Genomic DNA, 23,941 nt, shown 5'->3' on the forward strand with positions numbered 1-23,941 from the left:
ACAAAACCTGTGTTGTTGGAGACCCTGTTACAATAGCACTCTTTCCCAACATTGTTCCATTTTGCTTTGGAGATGAGATGGAACTGGGTTCCCAGCATGGGTCATTTTGCATTATAGAAGTGCCTTAGCTTTCAGCACTTCCTGCAATTCCAGTGTGGAATCTCCTGTCAGCAAGGGGTTCAGCGAATCTGATCTGACCAACTATTGGGCCAAATTCTGAGCCTCCTACTTGCTCCTTACTTAGACTAAACTCCCAATGACTTCAGTGCTGCTGGTTGCTTAGGTGATTGTTAATGAGATATAGAACCTTTTGGTTCCATTGGTGGCTCTAATTTGGCCATATTGGGAGGGACAAAAATTTGTTCCAATCTGATAGCATTTGAGATGTGGTTAGTATGACATAAAGCTGCTTCATTTGTCCCAAAAAATCATAATGACCAATTTCAAATACACAGAAGCTTAAATTCTAGATTTCCTATGAACCAACACTTATCTAATGTGGAAAATTCCTATTTAATTACAATTTTGGATTTGTCCAAGCTTGTGTGTGTGGGTCAAGATTCACAGAATCCACCATCAGAAAGGATCAGAAAATTCAGAGAGAGCTCAGAGGTGAAAGTGCTAGGGGGAGTGAACTCCCCTCTCATTCTTAAAGGAGATCCCTCCAGGGCAGGGCTGAGGCATGCTGGCATCCTTGTTGCATCAGCTATTCCTGTCTTGTGGAGAAATGGAGAATTGCAGCCTCCAGGGCTGTCAGCCAATCACCTTTGAGCAGCCGCTGTGTTCATTTAAAACGTAGAATGGAAAATGGCTGTGAATACAGCTCTGTATTTAGTATATTGCTAGGGAAGTGACGAGCAGCCCAGAATGGGTGGGGATTGTCAGGAGTAGACCACTGGTATGTGCCATGCCAGGCTGTCCACAGTTCCCTTGTGCCTTTCAGGAGTATGAGGCGAAGCTGGCCCAGCTGAAGGCAGATTATGAAGCCGAGCAAGAGTCCCGCGCCCGACTTCAGGAGGACATCAATACCATGCGGACTTCCTACAACCTCAAGCTGTCCACTCTGGAGGAAAACCTCAGGAAAGAAGCAGGTGGGAACGGGGAAGATCTAGAGAAGTGCTAGCTTTTGGGGGAACCATAGAGCAGGGAGGATGTAGACCTGGGGACTAGCAACTGCAGACAAAAGAACTTTTTAGCTTGGCCCACAACAGCACTTAGTTTGAATAAAAGATTTGAACTGCAGAGATGACAGGTCCCATCATGCATTGCTGTACCTTAAGCCAGTTGGCTTGGCACAAGCCACACTTCTATGCACAATATGAAGGTGGTAGCTTCAAACTTCTCCATTATATGTGAACTTCTCCATTATATGTGAATTAGGTGTGCCCCTTCAATGCCTGGTGAGTAGCTAATATGGCCTGTCGACTTGGCAAAGTTTGGGGATTCCTGAGACAATTGTGACTTGCTGCCAGCCATGCTATAGTATTATTCTTATTTGTTTTGCAGTGTTGCCTAGGAGCCAGTTGAGCTAGTTACTGAACAAATGCAGACCAGAAAGATGGTCTGTGCCCCAAAGAGCTGATAATCTATAGTAGTTCTATGACCTGTGTTGTCAAGAGTTTGGCTCAGACATTTTCTAACACAAAATGGTGATTTTTCTTTGAACGTAAACCCCCACCCTCAGAGACAGACTGAGCATTCTCATGTGGACCTCCAAAGTTTTACCATCCATTGTGAAAACTACTGTATTCATGCAGGATGCTCTCTGTGTCACTCTGATTTTCCCCAAACAGGGTGGGGTGGCAATTGGCAGCTGTTTTGCTCACAAACACGTGGTCGGTGCAAATTTTGGGTGATATTTTCATAGAGTGATGCTCTAGTGGTGCAGAGCTTGTAGCTAATAGTTCTGGGTATTTTTTCTTGAATTTTCCAGATGCTGTCCTGAGGGTTGAAACCCTCCCTGACCCTGGCCCTGTTGTCGCCATCACAGAAACAGAACAGGTGTCCACCAAGGTATCCATCAGGCTAATGCTCCTTATCAGACAAATGGAACAAATCTAGCTGCCTGTCCCCTGTGTCTGTGAGGTTCATGGATACTCATCAAAGAGCATATTTATCTAGCTACAGTGCAGCTGCTTCTGGGGTGGAATGTGGCAGCTGTTTAAGAGTGCACAGCAACACTACTAGGAAATTAAATGAAAAAGAATCCCACAGCCAATTGAAAATGCAAGGAAAATTTAGATTTCCCAATGCCAAAACTTCACTCCAAGCAGTACCATATCCCTAAGGGTAATGTGACAATTTTGGTGGCTTGTGCTGCAGGGGGAAGCAGCAAAATGACATTCCTTACTCTTTGCTCCATGAGAGAGACAGCTTCCTGCTTCATCGTGTCTCCTAGTTCACATGCTGCATGTTTTCAGAACAGCTGTCTTTAGTTGCCTTTTGCCCTCAGGACACAGCAGAGCCTCAGATAGCCCAGTACGTTGGGAGTGTGACCAGAGAGAGTCCTGGAGCAGAAGTGGGCATTGCTGCTGAGGAGCTTCCAGTGGCTGTGGACCAGCAGCAAGTGCTTGCCAGGTCAGTAACTGTGCCTCTGATCCAGCAGAATGCCTTCTGTGCATTGCATGTGACATACACGGACAGAACAACCAGACTATTGCACTGTATTATTATTATTAAGCTCGGACAGTGTGCTTACTGTGTACAAAACAGAAGATGTGTCTCTTGCCCACAAGAAAGTTCCAGTTTTGTTCAGACACAAAGAGCCAGCAGATCTGGCATTAGATGTTGCCAAAATACAGAAATTATAAGAGTGAAATACTGGGGAACAGGCCATCCGAGGAGATTGCAAATGGGACAGCAAGTGTTTTGCTTCTGGGTTACCAGATCACATGCTGCCTAACTCAGCTTTCTTGGGGCTTTTGGTAGGCCTATCTTTGAACTGATGCATTTCCATCTACTTGCTGTTGGTAAGGTTTGGAACTAAACAGACCACGGAGACAACTCCTTTTTCAACCCCAGAGGGGGTTTCTCCAGGACATTGGAGCCCCGGTGGTGGGGTGAGGTGTAGAGGAATCTCGCCTTGTTGCTGCCCATGGTGTAGCTGGATAAATGAGACTTTCCTCTTTAGGGCTCTCAGTCTGCTGTGAAAAACTCACCTTGAAAAATACATTGGTTGTTGTTATTGTAAGATATTTGCCCCCAAAATGGTGAAAATGAAATCAGCTGTTCTTGCAAGAATCACATCTGAACGAGAACTGGCAAATTGGTCCCTTCTGGCTTGGATCTGCTGTGGAACGAGATTCAGAGCCTTGAACCCAAACTTGACCCTTGGAGTATGAAGAGCTTCAGATTCAAGGTTCAACTTTTGGCCCATCTTGAATCCAAACTAGTTTCCGGACGGCACAGTTGTTACTCTACCCTGGAGAGGGCCTGTCTGGAAAGTCCCTTTAACCAGAATGACAGTGCATTGAAACAGTATGGGACTTGCTGTCTGTTCCTCAGTAGTGGAGTTTCATTATATCCTGATTCACTCTTCGTGGGTTCCACTGGTTTTTGAGGCAATTGTGTGCCCCTATATTAAACTCTAAAGTGTTGAATGCTGCTTCATTCTGAAAATGGCCTTGTACTGTAACTGCTTCTCCAGAAGGTTTCCCAAAGGCTTCTCTGCTGCACATTTTCCTGCTGGGCATCGCTTAGGCTCAAACAGGCTATTAAAATATACAAGGTAGTGCAATTTGTAAATTATAAGCTATTCGCCTGTTCGGCTGAGACAGCTCCAAAGAAACTATTCTGATTGATTGTGTCAAATCTCAACACTCCCTTGCAGAACTTAGTTTGCTTAACACACAAGGAAAAGAAACTCACTCCTACAATTACATTGTTAAACATCAGAGTTCTTTGCATATCAGGCAAGGCAGGGTTCCTTGGAGATGGGATTTTCAAAGCCTCTTTGGAAAGACTTCACAGTTCAGGATGTCTGCAGACTTTCTACTACTGTTTAGCAAAGCAGGATTCAATTGTGCATTAAACAAAAGCTGCTGAGGGCTAAACTGTTTCATATCAAACCCAAGCAATTGAGACAGGAGGTCCAGTGGAGCAGAAAGAGCCAGTTTCCTCTTGAGGAAACCTGAGTTCTTTAGGAATGGGTTTGCATGCTCTGATAGAAGAAAAGACAGTTAAGAAGATAGTATCATCGCAGGTCATGTCTACTCTGGCATTCTCTCCTTACTGGCCCCCAGTGGCCAACATCTGATATAGCAGCATCAGTGCAAACCCCAGTGTAGAAAAAGTGAATGGCTGTAAGTACAGCTTACGCCATGTTCAACCAGGGATAAACTCCACCAGTGTGAATAGTGACTTAGAGCAGTTTACCCTCTCTACACCAGTGTAATTACATGAGGGGCTGGCAACCAATGTCTGAAATCCTCAGCATAGGCAAGGGATTGTAGAAAAAATATTAACATTCCCAAGGGGGCTATCACCTTAAATGATGTGTTGGAGGGTTGTTAGGGGAACAGGTTTTTTTCCTCCTGTGCACAAAATATTCAGTAATTCAGTGCAGGTACATATTCCCTCATGATGCACGGGCATCAATTTGTTGTGTGATTCACAGAAGGGCATTTGTCTTATCGTCATGGCAGATATTTCCCTGCCTTTCAGGAGCTTCACTATTGACCTGAGGTCAGCAAGAGACCAAGCCTTTCATGTGGCAGCCCCTGCATATGGAAATTGCTCCCTTTACTACATCTGCCTCATTCCATCCACTGAAAATAAATTACAAATGATTTTCGGATGGTCTGTATCCTAATGTCAGCCCCTGCTGTATCAGTCTTGGGGCTAAACAGCAGGTTTCAAAACAAAGATTAAGGATCAGGATGTTCATTTTAAAAAAATCTCTTTTACTTCATAAATACAGGGCCATAAATGTCAAGATTTCTAGATATACCTGATGGTGAATGATTTGTTTCAGAGTAACAGCCGTGTTAGTCTGTATTCGCAAAAAGAAAAGGAGTACTTGTGGCACCTTAGAGACTAACCAATTTATTAGAGCATAAGCTTTCGTGAGCTACAGCTCACTTCCTCAGATGCATATCGTGGAAACTGCAGCAGACTTTATATATACACAGAGAATATGAAACAATACCTCCTCCCACCCCACTGTCCTGCTGGTAATAGCTTATCTAAAGTGATCATCAGGTGGGCCATTTCCAGCACAAATCCAGGTTTTCTCACCCTCCACCCCCCCACACAAATTCACTCTCCTGCTGGTGATAGCCCATCCAAAGTGACAACTCTTTACACAATGTGCATGACAATCAAGTTGGGCTATTTCCTGCACAAATCCAGGTTTTCTCACATCCCCCCCACCCCCATACACACACAAACTCACTCTCCTGCTGGTAATAGCTCATCCAAACTGACCACTCTCCAAGTTTAAAGCCAAGTTAAACCAGAACATCTGGGGGGGGGAGGGGGGTAGGAAAAAACAAGAGGAAACAGGCTACCTTGCGTAATGACTTAGCCACTCCCAGTCTCTATTTAAGCCTAAATTAATAGTATCCAATTTGCAAATGAATTCCAATTCAGCAGTTTCTCGCTGGAGTCTGGATTTGAAGTTTTTTTGTTTTAAGATAGCGACCTTCATGTCTGTGATTGCGTGACCAGAGAGATTGAAGTGTTCTCCGACTGGTTTATGAATGTTATAATTCTTGACATCTGATTTGTGTCCATTTATTCTTTTACGTAGAGACTGTCCAGTTTGACCAATGTACATGGCAGAGGGGCATTGCTGGCACATGATGGCATATATCACATTGGTGGATGTGCAGGTGAACGAGCCTCTGATAGTGTGGCTGATGTTATTAGGCCCTGTGATGGTGTCCCCTGAATAGATATGTGGGCACAATTGGCAACGGGCTTTGTTGCAAGGATAAGTTCCTGGGTTAGTGGTTCTGTTGTGTGGTATGTGGTTGTTGGTGAGTATTTGCTTCAGGTTGCGGGGCTGTCTGTAGGCAAGGACTGGCCTGTCTCCCAAGATTTGTGAGAGTGTTGGGTCATCCTTTAGGATAGGTTGTAGATCCTTAATAATGCGTTGGAGGGGTTTTAGTTGGGGGCTGAAGGTGACGGCTAGTGGCGTTCTGTTATTTTCTTTGTTAGGCCTGTCCTGTAGTAGGTAACTTCTGGGAACTCTTCTGGCTCTATCAATCTGTTTCTTTACTTCTGCAGGTGGGTATTGTAGTTGTAAGAAAGCTTGACAGAGATCTTGTAGGTGTTTGTCTCTGTCTGAGGGGTTGGAGCAAATGCGGTTGTATCGCAGAGCTTGGCTGTAGACAATGGATCGTGTGGTGTGGTCAGGGTGAAAGCTGGAGGCATGCAGGTAGGAATAGCGGTCAGTAGGTTTCCGGTATAGGGTGGTGTTTATGTGACCATTGTTTATTAGCACTGTAGTGTCCAGGAAGTGGATCTCTTGTGTGGACTGGACCAGGCTGAGGTTGGTGGTGGGATGGAAATTGTTGAAATCATGGTGGAATTCCTCAAGGGCTTCTTTTCCATGGGTCCAGATGATGAAGATATCAGCCACACTATCAGAGGCTCGTTCACCTGCACATCCACCAATGTGATATATGCCATCATGTGCCAGCCATGCCCCTCTGCCATGTACATTCGTCAAACTGGACAGTCTCTACGTAAAAGAATAAATGGACACAAATCAGATGTCAAGAATTATAACATTCATAAACCAGTCGGAGAACACTTCAATCTCTCTGGTCACGCAATCACAGACATGAAGGTCGCTATCTTAAAACAAAAAAACTTCAAATCCAGACTCCAGCGAGAAACTGCTGAATTGGAATTCATTTGCAAATTGGATACTATTAATTTAGGCTTAGAGACTGGGAGTGGCTCAGTCATTACGCAAGGTAGCCTGTTTCCTCTTGTTTTTTCCTACCCCCCCCCCCCCAGATGTTCTGGTTTAACTTGGCTTTAAACTTGGAGAGTGGTCAGTTTGGATGAGCTATTACCAGCAGGAGAGTGAGTTTGTGTGTGTATGGGGGTGGGGGGGATGTGAGAAAACCTGGATTTGTGCAGGAAATAGCCCAACTTGATTGTCATGCACATTGTGTAAAGAGTTGTCACTTTGGATGGGCTATCACCCGCAGGAGAGTGAATTTGTGTGGGGGGGTGGAGGGTGAGAAAACCTGGATTTGTGCTGGAAATGGCCCACCTGATGATCACTTTAGATAAGCTATTACCAGCAGGACAGTGGGGTGGGAGGAGGTATTGTTTCATATTCTCTGTGTATATATAAAGTCTGCTGCAGTTTCCACGATATGCATCTGAGGAAGTGAGCTGTAGCTCACGAAAGCTTATGCTCTAATAAATTGGTTAGTCTCTAAGGTGCCACAAGTACTCCTTTTCTGATGGTGAATGTTCAGGATATGTGTAAAGATACATACACTGAGCTCATGCTTTGGTGAACATCACGACACAAAGTAAATCTTAAAACAGAGGCTCCCGATCATCACTCACCTCTTAGGTCAACAAATCTGAATACTCACTTCAACAGAAATCATTGTCTGTTTATTGTATCTTTTCAAATGTCTCCAGGAAGTTGCCATGGAAGTGTATTATTTGCATATGTGCCAGTGTTCCTATATGCTAAAGATCTAAGAAATGTGTCCAACTCTTCTAGGCTGCACTTGCTGGAACAACAGGTGGTTGGAGGAGAACAGGCCAAAAACAAGGACCTGAAGGAAAAGCACAAATGCCGGAAAAAATATGCAGATGAACGGAAGAAGCAGCTGGTGGCAGCTCTGCAGAAAATTGATGAGGACAGCAGTGACTGGGTCCTGCTCAATGTCTATGACTCCATCCAAGAGGAAGTGCGAGCCAAGAGCAAGCTGCTGGAGAAGATGCAGAAGAAGGTAACTCCTAAGAAGCAATTAACTCTTGTATAGAGTTAAGATTTGGGGAGCATCCATGAGATTACTCTTGGAGGTGCCCCTTACTCTTATCCCCCTATCCCCTCATCCGCCTTTCCTTCTTCACCTTCATCCTTTTGTTATCGTAATGAGACACTCCAGTCAGCATCTTTCTGGAATGACTCTGGCATCAGACAGGAGAAGGTATTTGTGTTTGTTTGGCTTTGTATTGGTAGTATTTGTATGTGTAGAGGCTTGTAGGGGCTTTGTGCTGGAAGAGAAGCTGAGCCCTGATTAGGGGGCGGGGCTTCACTGACTAGGGGTCCTATAAAGGTAGCAGCCAGTAGCACAGACAGCTGCAGCAGCACAGGAGCTAGCAAACAGAGCTGTAAACAGGGGAGTTTGAGTGGGAGTTTGAAAGCGGAGTTTGTCTTGTGGTGCTTGTGTGGGGTTTGGTTTTGCTGTGGGTGGTGGTGTTTTGGTGTGGTTTGTGTTTCCCAGATTAACAGGATTTAGGTGGGAAGGCTATGACAGATTCAGAGGTGGCAGTGGGAGTGACCCATGTAGCAGATGACACAATGAAGATGACTGGATGTGGAAGCTGTGGTATGTACATGATCCTGGAGGGGGCACCTGGTAAGAGTTTTGTCTGCATGAAATGCCGTCTGATAGAGCTGATGGAGGAAAAGATCAGAGGTTTGGAGATGCAGGTGGAAAGTCTGGTAGAGTTTAGGAAGGGGTTTGAGCAGATTATGGAGCAAAGACATGAGGTATCTGAAGGGAAAAGCTCAGACTTGCAGATGGAAGCAGGACTAGGGAATTTTGAGGGGAGACTGGGTGAGGAAAGTGGTCAGTGGAAGCATGTGACTAAAAGAACTAGGCAGAGGAAAAGACGGGCTAGTGAAGGAGAAATAGAGCTTCAGAATAGGTTTGCAGAGTTGGAAAATGAAGAAGGGGCTCAGCAGGTAGTCACTGAAGGTGACAGGGCAAGGAAGAAGAGAAGAGCGGTTAGTCCTATAGGAAAAGGGGAAGAGTTAATGGAGATTACACCAAATATGAGCCCCAGGAGGATACAGGATGGGTTAAAAAGGATTACAAGGGAGAATGGGAATGGAAAAAACTTGCAGCCAGAGGGAACAGGGGATAGACTGGAGAATAGCACCGTCACTAGGAAAAGGCAGGTCTATGTGATTGGGGACTCTTTATTGAGAAGAATAGATAGGCCTGTAACCAGAGCTGATCCAGAAAATAGGAGGGTGTGCTGTCTTCCAGGTGCTAAGATACGGGATGTAGACCTGAGGTTAAAAAGGATTCTAAAGGGAGCGGGAAAGAATCCCCTAATTATCCTTCATGTGGGAACAAATGATACGGCTAGATTCTCACTGGAAAGTATTAAGGGAGACTATGTTAGGCTGGGGAGGACGCTTAAGGAAATTGAGGCTCAGGTGATCTTTAGTGGGATTTTGCCTCTTCCTAGAGAAGGGCAACAAAGGTGTGACAAGATTATGACTATCAATAGATGGCTTAGGCAGTGGTGCTATAAGGAGGGCTTTGGGATGTATGGCCATTGGGAGGCATTCATGGATAGAGGACAGTTCTCTCGGGATGGACTTCATCTGAGTAGGGAAGGAAATAGACTTCTAGGATGGAGGCTGGCACAACTGATTAAGAGAGCTTTAAACTAGGAATTTGGGGGAGATGGTTGGGAGATGTCCAGGTAATCTCCACGCCAGAATTTAGCATAGAGTGGAAAGAAAATGAAGTAAGAGTGGATACAGCTGTAGGTAGGAGGAAGGGCAGTGTAGATACAAGTCTAATAGGTTATACTGGTAGTAAAATAACCGTGCCTAATAGGGTACAGAATGTGAGTGAGGCCAAACAGCAAAAATTAAGATGTTTGTACACTAATGCAAGGAGCCTAGGTAACAAAATGGAGGAACTAGAGTTACTGGTGCAGGAAGTGAAACCAGATATTATAGGTATAACAGAGACCTGGTGGAATAGTAGTCATGACTGGGCTACAGGTATTGAAGGGTATGTGCTGTTTAGGAAAGACCGAAATAAAGGTAAAGGTGGTGGAGTAGCACTGTATATCAATGATGAGATAGAATGTAAAGAAATAAGAAGCGATGAAATGGATATGACTGAGTCTGTCTGGGCAATAATTAAATTGGGGAAGAAAACTATAAGAGCTTCCCCTAGGATAGTGCTTGGGGTGTGCTATAGACCACCGGGATCTAATTTGGATATGGATAGAGCCCTTTTTAATGTTTTTAATAAAGTAAATACTAATGGAAACTGTGTGATCATGGGAGACTTTAACTTCCCAGATATAGACTGGAGGATGAGTGCTAGTAATAATAATAGGGCTCAGATTTTCCTAGATGCGATAGCTGATGGATTCCTTCAACAAGTAGTTGCTGAACCGACTAGAGGGGATGCCATTTTAGATCTGGTCTTGGCGAGTAATGAGGATCTCATAGAGGAAATGGTTGTAGGGGATAATCTTGGCTCAAGTGATCATGAGCTAATTCAGTTCAAATTGAATGGAAGGATTAACAAAAATAAATCTGCAACTAGGGTTTTTGATTTCAAAAGGGCTGACTTTCAAAAATTAAGGAAATTAGTTAGGGAAGTGGATTGGACTGAAGAATTTATGGGTTTAAAGGTAGAGGAGGCCTGGGATTATTTTAAATTAAAGCTGCAGAAGCTATCGGAAGCCTGCATCCCAAGAAAGGGGAAAAAATTCATAGGCAGGAGTTGTAGACCAAGCTGGATGAGCAAGCATCTTAGAGAGGTAATTAAGAAAAAGCAGAAAGCATATAGGGAGTGGAAGAAGGGAGGGATCAGTAAGGAAAGCTACCTTATTGAGGTCAGAATATGTAGGGATAAAGTGAGACAGGCTAAAAGTCAAGTAGAGTTGGACCTTGCAAAGGGAATTAAAACCAATAGTAAAAGGTTCTATAGTCATATAAATAGGAAAAAAACAAAGAAAGAAGAAGTGGGACCGCTAAAAACTGAGGATGGAGTGGAGGTCAAGGATAATCTAGGCATGGCCCAATATCTAAACAAATACTTTGCCTCAGTCTTTAATAAGACTAAAGAGGATCTTAGGGATAATGGTAGCATGATAAATGGGAATGAGGATATGGAGGTAGACATCACCATATCTGAGGTAGAAGCGAAACTCAAACAGCTTAATGGGGCTAAATCGGGGGGCCCAGATAATCTTCATCCAAGAATATTAAAAGAATTGGCACAAGAAATTGCAAGCCCATTAGCAAGAATTTTTAATGAATCTGTAAATTCAGGGGTTGTACCATATGATTGGAGAATTGCTAACATAGTTCCTATTTTTAAGAAAGGGAAAAAAAGTGATCCAAGTAATTATAGGCCTGTTAGTTTGACATCTGTAGTATGCAAGGTCTTGGAAAAAATTTTGAAGGAGAAGGTAGTTAAGGACATTGAAGTCAATGGTAAATGGGACAAAATACAACATGGTTTTACAAAAGGTAGATCGTGCCAAACCAACCTGATTTCCTTCTTTGAGAGAGTAACAGATTTTTTAGATAAAGGAAACGCAGTGGATCTAATTTATTTAGGTTTTAGTAAGGCGTTTGATACTGTGCCACATGGGGAATTATTAGTTAAATTGGATAAGATGGGCATCAATAGGAAAATTGAAAGGTGGATAGGGAATTGGTTAAAGGGGAGACTACAACGGGTCCTACTGAAAGGTGAACTGTCAAGTTGGAGGGAGGTTACCAGTGGAGTTCCTCAAGGATCAGTTTTGGGACCAATCTTATTTAATCTTTTTATTACTGACCTGGGCACAAAAAGTGGGAGTGTGCTAATAAAGTTTGCAGATGATACAAAGCTGGGAGGTATTGCTAATTTAGAGAAGGACAGGGATACCCTACAGGAGGATCTGGATGACCTTGTAAACTGGAGTAATAGGAATAGGATGAAATTTAATAGTGAGAAGTGTAAGGTCATGCATTTAGGGATTAATAACAAGAATTTTAGTTATAAGCTAGGGACGCATCAACTAGAAGTAACGGAGGAGGAAAAGGACCTTGGAGTATTGGTTGATCATAGGTTGACTATGAGCTGCCAATGTGATATGGCTGTGAAAAAAGCTAATGTCGTCTTGGGATGCATCAGGAGAGGTATTTCCAGTAGGGATAAGGAGGTTTTAGTACCGTTATATAAGGCACTGGTGAGACCTCACCTGGAATACTGTGTGCAGTTCTGGTCTCCCATGTTTAAGAAGGATGAATTCAAACTGGAACAGGTACAGAGAAGGGCTACTAGGATGATCCGAGGAATGGAAAACTTGTCTTATGAAAGGAGACTCAGGGAGCTTGGCTTGTTTAGCCTAACTAAAAGAAGGTTGAGGGGAGATATGATTGCTCTCTATAAATATATCAGAGGGATAAATACCAGAGAGGGAGAGGAATTATTTAAACTCAATACCAATGTGGACACAAGAACAAATGGATATAAACTGGCCACTAGGAAATTTAGATTAGAAATTAGACGAAGGTTTCTAACCATCAGAGGAGTGAAGTTTTGGAATAGCCTTCCGAGGGAAGTAGTGGGGGCAAAAGATCTATCTTGCTTTAAGATTAAACTCGATAAGTTTATGGAGGAGATGGTATGATGGGATAACATGGTTTTGGTAATTAAATATTCATGGTAAATAGGCCCAATGGCCTGTGATGGGTTTTTAGATGGGGTAAGATCCAAGTTACCCAGGAAAGAATTTTCTGTAGTATCTGGCTGATGAATCTTGCCCATATGCTCAGGGTTTAGCTGATCGCCATATTTGGGGTCGGGAAGGAATTTTCCTCCAGGGCAGATTGGAAGGCCCTGGAGGTTTTTCGCCTTCCTCTGTAGCATGGGGCACGGGTCACTTGCTGGAGGATTCTCTGCTCCTTGAGGTCTTCAAACTACAATTTGAGGACTTCAATAGCACAGATATAGGTGTGAGGTCTTTTTTAGGAGTGGTGGGTGAAATTCTGTGGCCTGCATTGTGCAGGAGGTCAGACTGGAAGATCATAATGGTCCCTTCTGACCTAAATATCTATGAATCTCCGTGTCTCTCAAACTGATCCTAGGTAACTGACACTCTCAAACTGATCCTAGGTAACTGACAAGACACGTTAGACAGGGATTTTGATTATTTTAGCCCCCTGATAATCTTAAATATTAAATTATCCTCGCTCACATCAAAGCCGCACAATTTCTAAAAATAAGAATAAGATTTTTTGCTTGGGGGGAGCCCAAAATTGCCACTATTTTATTCCACCTCAACATAACACAAAATAGAAGCTGTAAATCAAATGGCCTACTTTTGATAGCTATATATGACATGCTTTGAGCCAGCCTGGATAGAACGACAGACAGAGATTCAGGAGACCTGAATTCTCTACTTGGCTCTGCTGTTGACTCATGTGGGCAAGTTGTTTCCCCATCTATAACTGAGAACAAAGATTTTCACTCACCTTTGTAAAGATCTTTTGAGAGCTGCAGAGGAAAGTGCTATCCAGGAGTTAAGAGTTATTACGATTTGTACAGTTACTCACACATATCTATAACATGGGCAGAGTCGGCAGGACTTGGGATCATTGAGAATGGTCATGGTGAGTGTTTGCCCATCTCCAGCTTTGTCCTGCTTTGACCTGCAACCTGACTAATCAATTGGCTGTGTGTGCGCGTGTGTGTGAAAGAGAGAGAGAGAGCTCATTATTCTCTCTAGTGGCACAGCTTCTTACATTCTCACAGCTGAAGTGGGAGCGGCACATGCTTTTGATGCTGAAGGAATTAGGTATCTGTCTTCATTTGACTGTGGTTCATTATAGCTATGAATCAGAAGACATATAAGCAGTACGAATTGCACCCAAAAATCATTGTAAATGCAAAATTGTGCCCATCAAAGTGAGGCCATTCTGAAAATCAGACCCTCTGACAACATGCAGCTTTAAAGATACAGTGCTTAACTACCAAAGGGCCTCCAAAAACATGTGTGCACGCAGGCCCGCTGACAGCAATTCCAGGCCTCAGGGCAGAACAGTTAATGGGCATGCACGCACAAGCTGCGCCTGCATGGACACGGTCCGCCTGACATTTCGGCAGTGCTGAGCCTGTGCTGGCTGGTGCCCAGTGACCTGCTGGCTGCACTGCTGGTGCCCAGCGAGCTGCCGGATCCGCTGCTGGGCGTGCTCTTCCGGCACGGCCAGGGTTTCCAAATGCCTGCCCGGTAGGGTTGTCAACTGTCTAATCGTGCAAACCCAAAGACCCTTGCCCCGCCCTCTGCCCCTTCCCTGAGACCATGCCCATGCCATGCCCCTTATCCAAAGCCCCGCCCCCTGCACCATCCCCCCTCCCTCCGTTGTTCACTCTCCCCTACCCTCACACAGTTCCACCAGGCTGGGGCCAGCAGTTGGGGTGCTGGAGGGGATATGGGGTGCAGGCTCTGGAAGGGAGTTTGGGTGCAGGGTGCAGACTCCAGGCTGAGGCAGGAGGTTGGGGTGCAGGAGATCCGGGGGTCAGCTGCTTACCTCGGGCGGCTTCCGAAAGTGACCGGCACACCCCTCTGGCAGTGGCTTCTAGGCAGGGGGCCAAGGGGTTTTCCCGCACCGCTGCCCACAGGCACCGCCCCTGCAGCTCCCACTAGCCACAGTTCCCAGCCAATGGGACCTGCGGAGTCGGCACTCAGGGTGGGGGCAAGGCGTGAAGACCTCCTCCCCAGGGGCTGCAGGGACGTACTGGCCGTTTCTGGTAGCGGTGTGGAGGGTGGGCAGGAAGCCTGCCTCAGCCCCTCTGCACTGCCAGCAGCTGCCGGGGGCCCACGGGCCCTTTTAAATCGCCTGGGCCCCTGGGCAGTTGACCCCTTTGCCTCACGCTGTTGGTGGGCCTGTGTGCACATGCAGGCCAATGTCTACACATGTAAGGCCCTGTTTTGCATATGCATTTTGGAAGCCCTGTGGGAATGTACCACTGAGTTGGAAGCTCCTAAATACGTGGAGATATCACGGGAATACAGAACTTTCAAGACTGGAACAGACCCAAGGTCCATCTAGTCCAGTAACCTGTCTACAATAGGGGCCAACACCAGATACTTCAGGGGAAGGGGCAATAAACTCTGGAGTAGACAGACGTGGAAGAATCTGACCCTAGAGGAGTTCATCCTAATCCCTAATAGTTAGTCAGAGATTTGCTTGAAACTTGAAGCCTGAGGTTTTACATCTTTTCCCATTTTTTTAGTAAATGCTAGTGTGATTCTGAATATTCTTGTTGTCCCTATAAGTTCCAGCTCCTCATAGCAAAATTCAGTGTTTATTCCCACAACTTCATTTGGCAGTGAGTTCCACATTCTAATTCCACATTGTGTGAAGAAGAGTTTCCTTTTACCAGTTTTGAATTTGCCACCTTTCAGTTTCATTGAATGTCCTCTTGTTATTGGGTTATGAGGCAGAGAGAATAGAAGTTCACAGTCCACTTTCTCTGAACCATTCATATACAGAGTGATCGTACCCTCTCTTTATTAGTCTCCTCTCTAAAGTAAACAGTCCAAATCTTTTCAAACTCTCCTCATATCTATCTTCCTTCTTCATATCTTCCCCCTAATCATTCTTGTTGTGCCACTCATCTAGAGTTTTCTCTGTTCTCATCTCAATTAACCCTTTCCTTTTGGTGACCTAGCTGCAAGCTGCCGAGACTGAAATCAAAGACTTACAGTCAGAGTTTGAGTTAGAGAAGATTGATTATCTTGCCACCATCCGCCGGCAGGAGCGGGACTGCTTGCTCTTTCAGCAGCTTCTGGATCAGGTGCAGCCCCTCATACGGCGTGACTGTAACTATAGCAACCTAGATAAGATCAGATGTGAGTCCATCTGGGATGAGGACAGCAGCTGCTGGAAACTCCCAGAGCTTGTCATTCAAAAAACCAGCCTCCCTGCAGGTAAGAAAGGTATCTGCATTGTCCTCCATCCACGCAGCTTATCTCTGCTCACTAGCATGGCCATGTGTATCGCATTTGGATAGTATTTGCTTATAAAACCTTGGTTTGGCTCACTTGTACAGAATAGACTGTTATCTTTCTGTGGGAGCCTGGATGACAATCTAGCTAAATGAGGACAAAAGTATCTCTTCCTGGAACTTCCTATTTATTTTGAACGAGATGTCACTGATTTGAGTAATAGTATGGAATCTTGTGTTAAACCACACAACAGTATAACCCGTATCTGATTAAATATCATAAGCGTCTCTGGGCCTTTAGTGGAGAGTGAACTGGTAACTGGTGCTTAACATAAAAATGTTGCCCTTCTCCCCATTCTTTTCCTTCAAGGACCTTGAAGCACTTTATGAGATTAATGAATTAGGCTTCACAAACCCTCATCAGGTAGGTATTCTTAGACTGGTTTTAAAAGGGGGGAAACTGAGGCACAGAAGGAGGATATGACTTTCCAATGTGCCATAGTGAGTCTGTAGTAGAGTGTCAAGTATCAGGGGGTATCTGAAGAAGTGGTGTTTTACCCATGAAAGCTTATGCCCAAATAAATCTGTTAGTCTTTAAGGTGTCACTAGACTCTTTGTTGTTTTGGTACTAGAGTGGGTGCTGGAACCCAGGATCCCTGATCCCCAGTCCTGTGCTTTTTATTTCATTCCCTTCTGTGTATTAGCTGCCTTAGCCCAAGAGGTGAACCATTTTCCCTACAAGGTTGAAATATTCACTGCACAGACCTGCAGACCCCACATGTAGTTGCACTATGGTATGTAACCTGTCATTTAAATCAGCTTCTGTGCCCAATGACTGGAGGATAGCTAATGTGATGCCAATTTTTAAAAAAGGCTCCAGAGGCGATCCTGGAAATTACAGGCCGATAAACCTAATTTCAGTACTGGGCAAATTGGCTGAAACAATAGTGAAGAACAGAATTATCAGACACATAGATGAACGTGATCTGATGGGGAAGAGTCAACATGTTTTTTGTAAAGGGGGCCAACAAGCATGTGGACAAGGGTGATTCAGTGGATACAGTGTACTTACATTTTCAGAAAGAGGGCTTTCTGAAAATGTAAGTACACTGGTCCCTCACCAAATAATAATAAGGTGAGTAATAAAAAATAAGGTCCCTCACCAAAGGCTCTTAAGCAATGTAAGTTGTCATGGGATAAGAGGGAAGGTCCTCTCGTGGATAGGGCCCTACCAAATTCATGGTCCATTTTGGTCAATTTCACGGTCATAGGATTTTAAAAATCATAAATTTCATTATTTCAGCTATTTAAATCTGAGATTTCACAGTGTTGTATTTGTAGGAGTCCTGACCCAAAAAGGAGTTGTGGTGGGGTCGCAAGGTTAATGTAGTGGGGATTGCGTTAGTGCTACCCTTACTTCTGTGCTACTGCTGCTGGTGGCACTGCCTTCAGAGCTGGAGAGCAGGGGCTGCTGGCCAGGAGCCCAGCTCTGAAGGCAGAGCCACCGCCAGCAGCAGCACAGAAGTAAGGATGGCCTGATATGGTGTTGCCACCCTTACTTCTGCACTGCTGCCTGGAGAGCTGGGCCCTCGGCCAGCAGTCACTGCTCTCCGGCTCTCCAGCTCCGAGGGCAGTGCAGAAGTAAGGGTGGCAATACCACAACCCCTCTACAATAACATTGCGACCCCCCCTGCAATTCCCTTTTGGGAAATACTGGTCTCCCCTATGAAATCTGTATAGTATAAAGTAAAAGCACACAAAAGACCAGATTTCATGGGGGGAGACCAGATTTCACGGTTCGTGATGCGTTTTTCATGGCCGTGAATTTGGTAGGACCCTACTCATGGATCAGTAACTGGTTAAAAGATAGGAAACAAAGGGTAAGAATAAATGGTTAGTTTTTAGAATGGAGACAGGTAAATAGTGGTGTCCCCCAGGGGTCTGTACTGGGATGAGTACTGTTCAACATATTCATAAATGATCTGGAAAAAGGGGAAACAGTGAGGTGGCAAAATTTGCAGATGATACAAAACTACTCAAGATAGTTAAGTCCAAAGCAGACTGCGAAGAGTTACAAAGGGATCTCACAAAACTGGGTGACTGGGCAACAAAATGGCAGATGAAATTCAATGTTGATAAATGCAAAGTAATGTACATTGGAAAACATCATCCCAACTATACATATAAAATTATGGGGTCTAAATTAGCTGTTACCACTCAAGAAACATCTTGGAGTCATTGTGGATAATTCTCTGAAAACATCCGCTCAATGTGCAGCGGCAGTCAAAAAAGCTTAACAGAATGTTGGGGATCATTAGTAAAGGGATAGATAATAGGACAGAAAATATCATATTGCCTCTGTATAAATCCATGGTACATCCACATCTTGAATATTGCTTGCAAATCTGGGTTGCCCCATCTCAAAAAAAGATATACTGAAATTGGAAAAGGTACAGAAAAGGACAACAAAAATGATTAGGGGTATGGAATAATTTCTGTATGAGGAGAGATTAGTAAGACTGGGACTTCGCAGCTTGGAAAAGAGATGACTAAGGGGGGTATGATGGAGGTCTGTAAATCATGACTGGTGTGGAGAAAGTAAACAAGGAAGAGTTATTTACTCCTTCTCATAACACAAGAACTAGGGGTCACCAAATGAAATTAATAGGCAGCAGGTTTAAAACAAACAAAAGGAAATATTTCTTCACACAGCACACAGTCAATTTGTGGAACTCCTGGCCAGAGGCTGTTGTGAAGGCCAAGGCTGTTAACAGGGTGCAAAAAAAAACCCTAGATAAATTCATGGAGGATAGGTCCATCACTGGCTGTTGGCCAGGAAGGGCAGAGATGGTGTCCCTAGCCTGTGTTTGCCAGAAACTGGGAATGGGTGATGGGATATGGATCACTTCATGATTACCTGTTCTATTCATTCCCTCTGGAGCACCTGGCATTGGACATTGTCGGAAGAGAGGATACTGGACTAGTTGGCAGGTTTCAGAGTAACAGCCGTGTTAGTCTGTATTCGCAAAAAGAAAAGGAGTACTTGTGGCACCTTAGAGACTAACCAATTTATTAGAGCATAAGCTTTCGTGAGCTACAGCTCACTTCATCAGATGCATATCGTGGAAACTGCAGCAGACTTTATATATACAGAGAGAATATGAACCAATACCTCCTCCCACCCCACTGTTGGGATCTGATCTGATCTGGTCTGGTCTGGTCTGATCCAGTATGGCCATTCCTATGTTCTTATTGGTAGGTGCATAACATGTGCCATCTACTGGATAAAAAGTGTAGTGCGAGGGTCCTTCTAATCCCCCTATAGCTCAGTAAACAGTGATCTGGGGTGTCTGTAAGCAGCAATGGGGAACAAGGGGGAGAGTCAGGAAAATCTGAAACTGATTCAGTGCTGCTGGTTCTTTAAGTAATGCCTTTGTTCTCTCATAGCAGTTCCATCATTGCCACAGACTAAGCCAGCCAGGAAGAGCTTCTCAGGCGAGAACGGAGAGTTGATGATGGTAAGCTGCACTTCTCCTCCTGGGATCCTGAGGGAGCCTTCTGAGAAGAGTCTATGTTGCTACGCAGCTGTTCCTTCTGGAGGAAACAGGCAGAGGACTGAGTGGCTCCAGTGGAACTCATACCCAGCCATCACTGGCCATTAGAATAAGACTGGCAGGGCTCAGAGGTGTGTGTAAAGCAGAGTAAATAGTGAAGCAGTGAGCTGGCCTCACAGTCCAGTGGCCAATCAGTGGAGTGTAGGACCCTGGCCAGCAGGGGCTGGGAATGCTGGGAATCCAGCCTCTAAAGAGGAGAGAGAACCCAGACCAGAATGATTGAGGTGGAGCCTTAGAGCAATTCCAAGACTAGAAGGATAGTGCATTGGCTGTTCTCTGTGGGGAGCTGGGCTCAAGTTCTAGTTAATTGGTTGCATCAGATTCTTACTCCTGAGGGAATTCTGCACATCTCTGGACACGCAGAATGCCTTTGTCTCACATAATTTTATATTTTCCTGCATAAAAAACATTCTGCCCAAGAAGTGCTGCAGTTCCGCCTTTTAACCACCAGAGGTCGTTGTGGCGCCAGAACAGCCGGCTGCGTTCATGCTGGCTGTTCTAGCGCCACAGCGGCCTCTGGTGGGCAAAAGGCGGAACTGCTGCACTTCTGGGGCAATATTTTTTGTATGCAGGAAAATACAAAATTCTATGCCCAGAATTCCCCCCCAGAATAGAGTTCATCACAGCACCAGGCCCGCGGAGCCAGCTTAGGACAGAGTGGAGCACACAGGGCTGCTAGAGAGTCACAGATTGGGGTTCAGAATGACTAGTGGTGGAGGACACACTGGAGAATGGGCTCAGGAGCTAATGGGGTGACAGCATTGAGCCTGGGGACAGGGACTGCAGAGAACCATGGGGATGAGGGGTGCGGGGACATGGGCAGACGTGCCTGACTGAATGGGAGAGACTTGGGGTCAGCCAGGGTCTGCATGGGGGAGGCTTCCCAACACCCTAACAATCCCACTCCCACCCCCAAAAGAAAAACCTCCCACCCACACCCAACAATCTCCAGTGTAGTGGAATTGCACCTGTATCATTACATGTTGGACTTTGCTTACAGGTATTGGAGAGGGTGGCAGGATGTAGCCCGATGCCTGTCCAGACTATGCCCAAGAACATGTATTCTGTAGTGTTACTGTTGTTACCCAGATTGAATCATGTGTTCAATCACTTCATATTATCTCTGAGTCTCTGGCCCTAGCTCATGGAATGGTGCTTGGCTGCTTAAGAGCTGGAGTTGAGGGGAGTGCTGCTCACAGCTTTTTGTGATCCCAGCAGGAAGAAGACCGCTACAAACTGATGCTGAGCAGGAGTGACAGTGAGAATATTGCCAGTAACTATTTCCGGTCCAAGCGAGCCAGCCAGATCCTCAGTGCTGATCCTATGAAGAGTCTTGGTAAATATCCCAAAACTCTCCTTTCCTTTCCTCCGTGTGCTGGTATCTCCTCCAGTGAGGGTTCCGTTCCTGGCATGTTAGTCTAGAGGGATTTGTTGTTCCCCAGTCAAACAGCCTCTTTAATGGACCCATTCCTTTTTTGGTGGTGATAGCCATTTTCCCCTCTGACAATGGTTCCCTAGAGTTGCTCTAGCAGACCAGATGTTGATAAACCTACCTGTAGTGATTTGAATGATTTGCTTCCAGTGCTTGTAACTTGGAGGTAATTCACTTTCAGAATGTCATCCTGACCAACACTTGCTGTCTTTTGTCCCTCCATAGGGTTGCCAATCATCCTAGTTTTTGAGGAAATAAAGCAGCACGGGTTGGAGGTGCAGAAGCAGCAGTCTTAGCCTGTGTGTCATTCAGTGGTGCTAGTGATTCCTTTTTAAATTTGCCATGGACTTAGTCCTTGATGACAAGTGCCCTTTATGTGTCTGACTCAATTTGTTTTAGGGATAGCTAAGCTCTGTAAATGTACAGCATGGGCCCATCTGTGCACAGAACTCCCATTGAATTCAATAGGAGTCTCTTGCTGATGAGGCCCTCTGTTTTTTGGTTTTGGTTCTTTGTTCCAAAATTAATTAAAAACAAACAATGTACTGCGCTGCAGAGCTCTGCAGTCTCTGAGCCAGCACACAGAAATAAATGCAGCTGTGGATGAACGGTCACAGAGCTTTTCATCTTCAGGTCACTGGTTCCAAAGTAGACTAGATAGGTCTAACAAAAGATAACCACCCTGTGGTAGCCTGAGTGAAACAGATTTTTGTGGGGTTTCAGTCTAATTCCTGTTGAAGAGCTGTCTGTATAACAAAACCCATCACCACAGTTGGTGCTAATTGGTATCCTTGCTAGCAGAGACTGGATGGGCTACAGACACTCCTATCTTACCTTTAGAAATGGTCTCATGAGGACAGGATTGAGGCACATTGATGAGGCAGCATGGAGAAATGTATCCAATTACTTCCTCTTCTGTGAATGAACCCTATTACTGGTAGTCTCTGAGGTGCCTGTCACGGTAGCAGCTGGGCACTTCAATTACAGAGAATAAGCAGAAAGCCAGAACAAAACAAAGATATAATCAACAATTCAACCACGCATTGTGTCATGAAAGTCATTAAACTCTGGCTGTGATGCACTTTCAAGGGGATGTGGGCATCAAATCCCAAATGTGGGGACAGTCCACTGAGAAAGCTCAGCCACCAGGCATGGGGTGTTTCACTCTCCAGATACATTGCATATTCAGATAACCAACCAATGAAATGGTCAACTCCAGTTCCTTAATATGAGTAAATTACATGCAAAAATCTGTAAATTTCCTGACTGCCTTCAATAAAATTCATGGATAAGGTTTTACTGCAGCTGGGAACTTGGAAAAGCATTGCTGAGTCTTAACAGACCAAACATGTCGGTATGTCCTGTTCCTTTACTCTGCAGCCCATCATAACTCCCCTCCTGTGCTGAATGCTCCCCTGAACAACACCACCTCCAGCATGGCACCAGTCTCTCCTTCACAGACTGTGGAGATGCCCCAGCCACGTCCTTTCCGCCTTGAGTCGCTTGACTTCACCACACCATCCTCCAAAACAAAGCGGAAGAAGGGCAAAAACAGCTTCAGCAGCGACCCCTTCTGAGTGAAGTGGCCTCAGGTGAATACGGATCCTTCTGATTGTAGTGGCCTTCATGGACTCCAGTCCCCTGTGGCCCCTGGTGGCAGTGTCTGCTCAGATTGCAGCAACCTACCTTGGCAGTTACCCTCTTAACAATGTAGCATTTGGTGGCACAATCCTCTTATCACAGCGGCTTTTGGAAGGGACAGTTTGACTTTCCTTTGAGTTTAGGGTCAGTGGAGACAAATGCTGCTTCCAGGGGTTTTAAAGTCTGTAGTGACAACTCCAGGTTCAAGCTGGGGCTGGCACATTCCTCCATGACCTGCTTCCCTGCCACATGTGTTCAGCAAGCGCTGCACGTTTAGTCTTCCATTCAGGTCACTGCCGCCCCCAGCAGGTGGTGGGAAGTCAAACCTCTGTATTTGGACTAAAATCTTTAGGTGATGTGAGGAAATTCCTCAAAAAAAGCCTTAAAATCACTTTCCGTATTTCCCAATGCAAGTTTCCTAGACAGCACTTACTTATTTCCTTTTGGATGTCACAGCCACAACTTGAGCTCATGTCCCATACAGACTTCTCCAGTCTTATTCCTCATTGCAATAAGACAGAGAGAGCTTCTGGCAGTATCGTTACCATATCACAGCCATTTCTGCTTTCTCTTCTCTTGAGAAAGAGTCTTAAACTGACATCATTTATGAGGCACAGACTCTGTTCTCCAAGAAAATACAGTTTGCACATTTATTCCCTGACTCCTCTAGATCAGATCAGAAACTGCAGTTCAGTGAGACAGTGGACATGATCGCTCCTGTCCTTGTGTTCAAGATGTTAGAGTTTTGTAAACTGTATGTTGACTGTTTATATTTTAGTCATTTATCTTATGTGCAGGACATCTGGTTAATGATCACAATACATTGCCTTTTAATGACAAACTCAATCTGACTGCTGTTATATTTAGAGTTCACGTTCCTTTGCATTTTTGCCAGATGTTGCATACATTGGCCACTATCCCTCTAGCTGTAAAACACGGGGTGGGGAGTGCCTTGCCCATCAGCTTTTGCTTCATATTCTGCCGTTGATCAGCAAAAGACACTGCCAACCCTAGGTCTCCTAGACAGTGAGAGGCGACCCAAATGACAGAGCACAGCTGAGGGAAGAGGAAAGGGACACATGCTGCAGCGTGGGTACGAGCAGTGCCAGTAGGAAATAAGCTCCCTGTGGTGGGCAATAGAGCACAGTTTACAGCCCTGTTCGGACAGTAACAGTGTTGCCTACTCTCATGATTTTATTGCAAATCTTGCAATATCTGGTGCTTTCCATAAAGCTCCTGGAGTCATGTGATTACATGGGACTCAGCTTTATTTTAACAAGTAAGTTTCTGACCCTCACAGTGGCAGCAGCATTGCTAACCCCAAATGTTCAAAAATCATGAGATTG

At 44.9% G+C, this 23,941-nt stretch overlaps 1 protein-coding gene across 9 annotated transcripts in view; it reads left to right on the forward strand.

Annotated features, from left to right (window-relative positions):
- Positions 1 to 23,436, forward strand: part of KIF17 (kinesin family member 17) — a 49,456-nt gene extending 26,020 nt beyond the window's left edge. For 4 of the 9 annotated variants that reach the window (XM_073316719.1, XM_073316720.1, XM_073316724.1 and 1 more), the window contains 8 exons: positions 944 to 1,091; positions 1,934 to 2,013; positions 2,453 to 2,577; positions 7,697 to 7,928; positions 15,633 to 15,891; positions 19,356 to 19,426; positions 20,738 to 20,858; positions 22,335 to 23,436. In XM_073316719.1, coding sequence (XP_073172820.1) covers positions 944 to 1,091; positions 1,934 to 2,013; positions 2,453 to 2,577; positions 7,697 to 7,928; positions 15,633 to 15,891; positions 19,356 to 19,426; positions 20,738 to 20,858; positions 22,335 to 22,531 — 1,233 coding nt within the window. In that variant the 3' untranslated portion in view covers positions 22,532 to 23,436. The remainder of the gene's footprint in view (positions 1 to 943; positions 1,092 to 1,933; positions 2,014 to 2,452; positions 2,578 to 7,696; positions 7,929 to 15,632; positions 15,892 to 19,355; positions 19,427 to 20,737; positions 20,859 to 22,334) is intronic. The other 5 variants (XM_073316722.1, XM_073316727.1, XM_073316723.1 and 2 more) reach the window with 3 other exon arrangements.
- The last annotated feature ends 505 nt before the right edge of the window (positions 23,437 to 23,941 follow it).

The sequence above is a fragment of the Lepidochelys kempii genome, chromosome 18 (assembly GCF_965140265.1).
Source record: "Lepidochelys kempii isolate rLepKem1 chromosome 18, rLepKem1.hap2, whole genome shotgun sequence".
Classification (NCBI taxonomy): Eukaryota; Metazoa; Chordata; order Testudines; family Cheloniidae; genus Lepidochelys; species Lepidochelys kempii.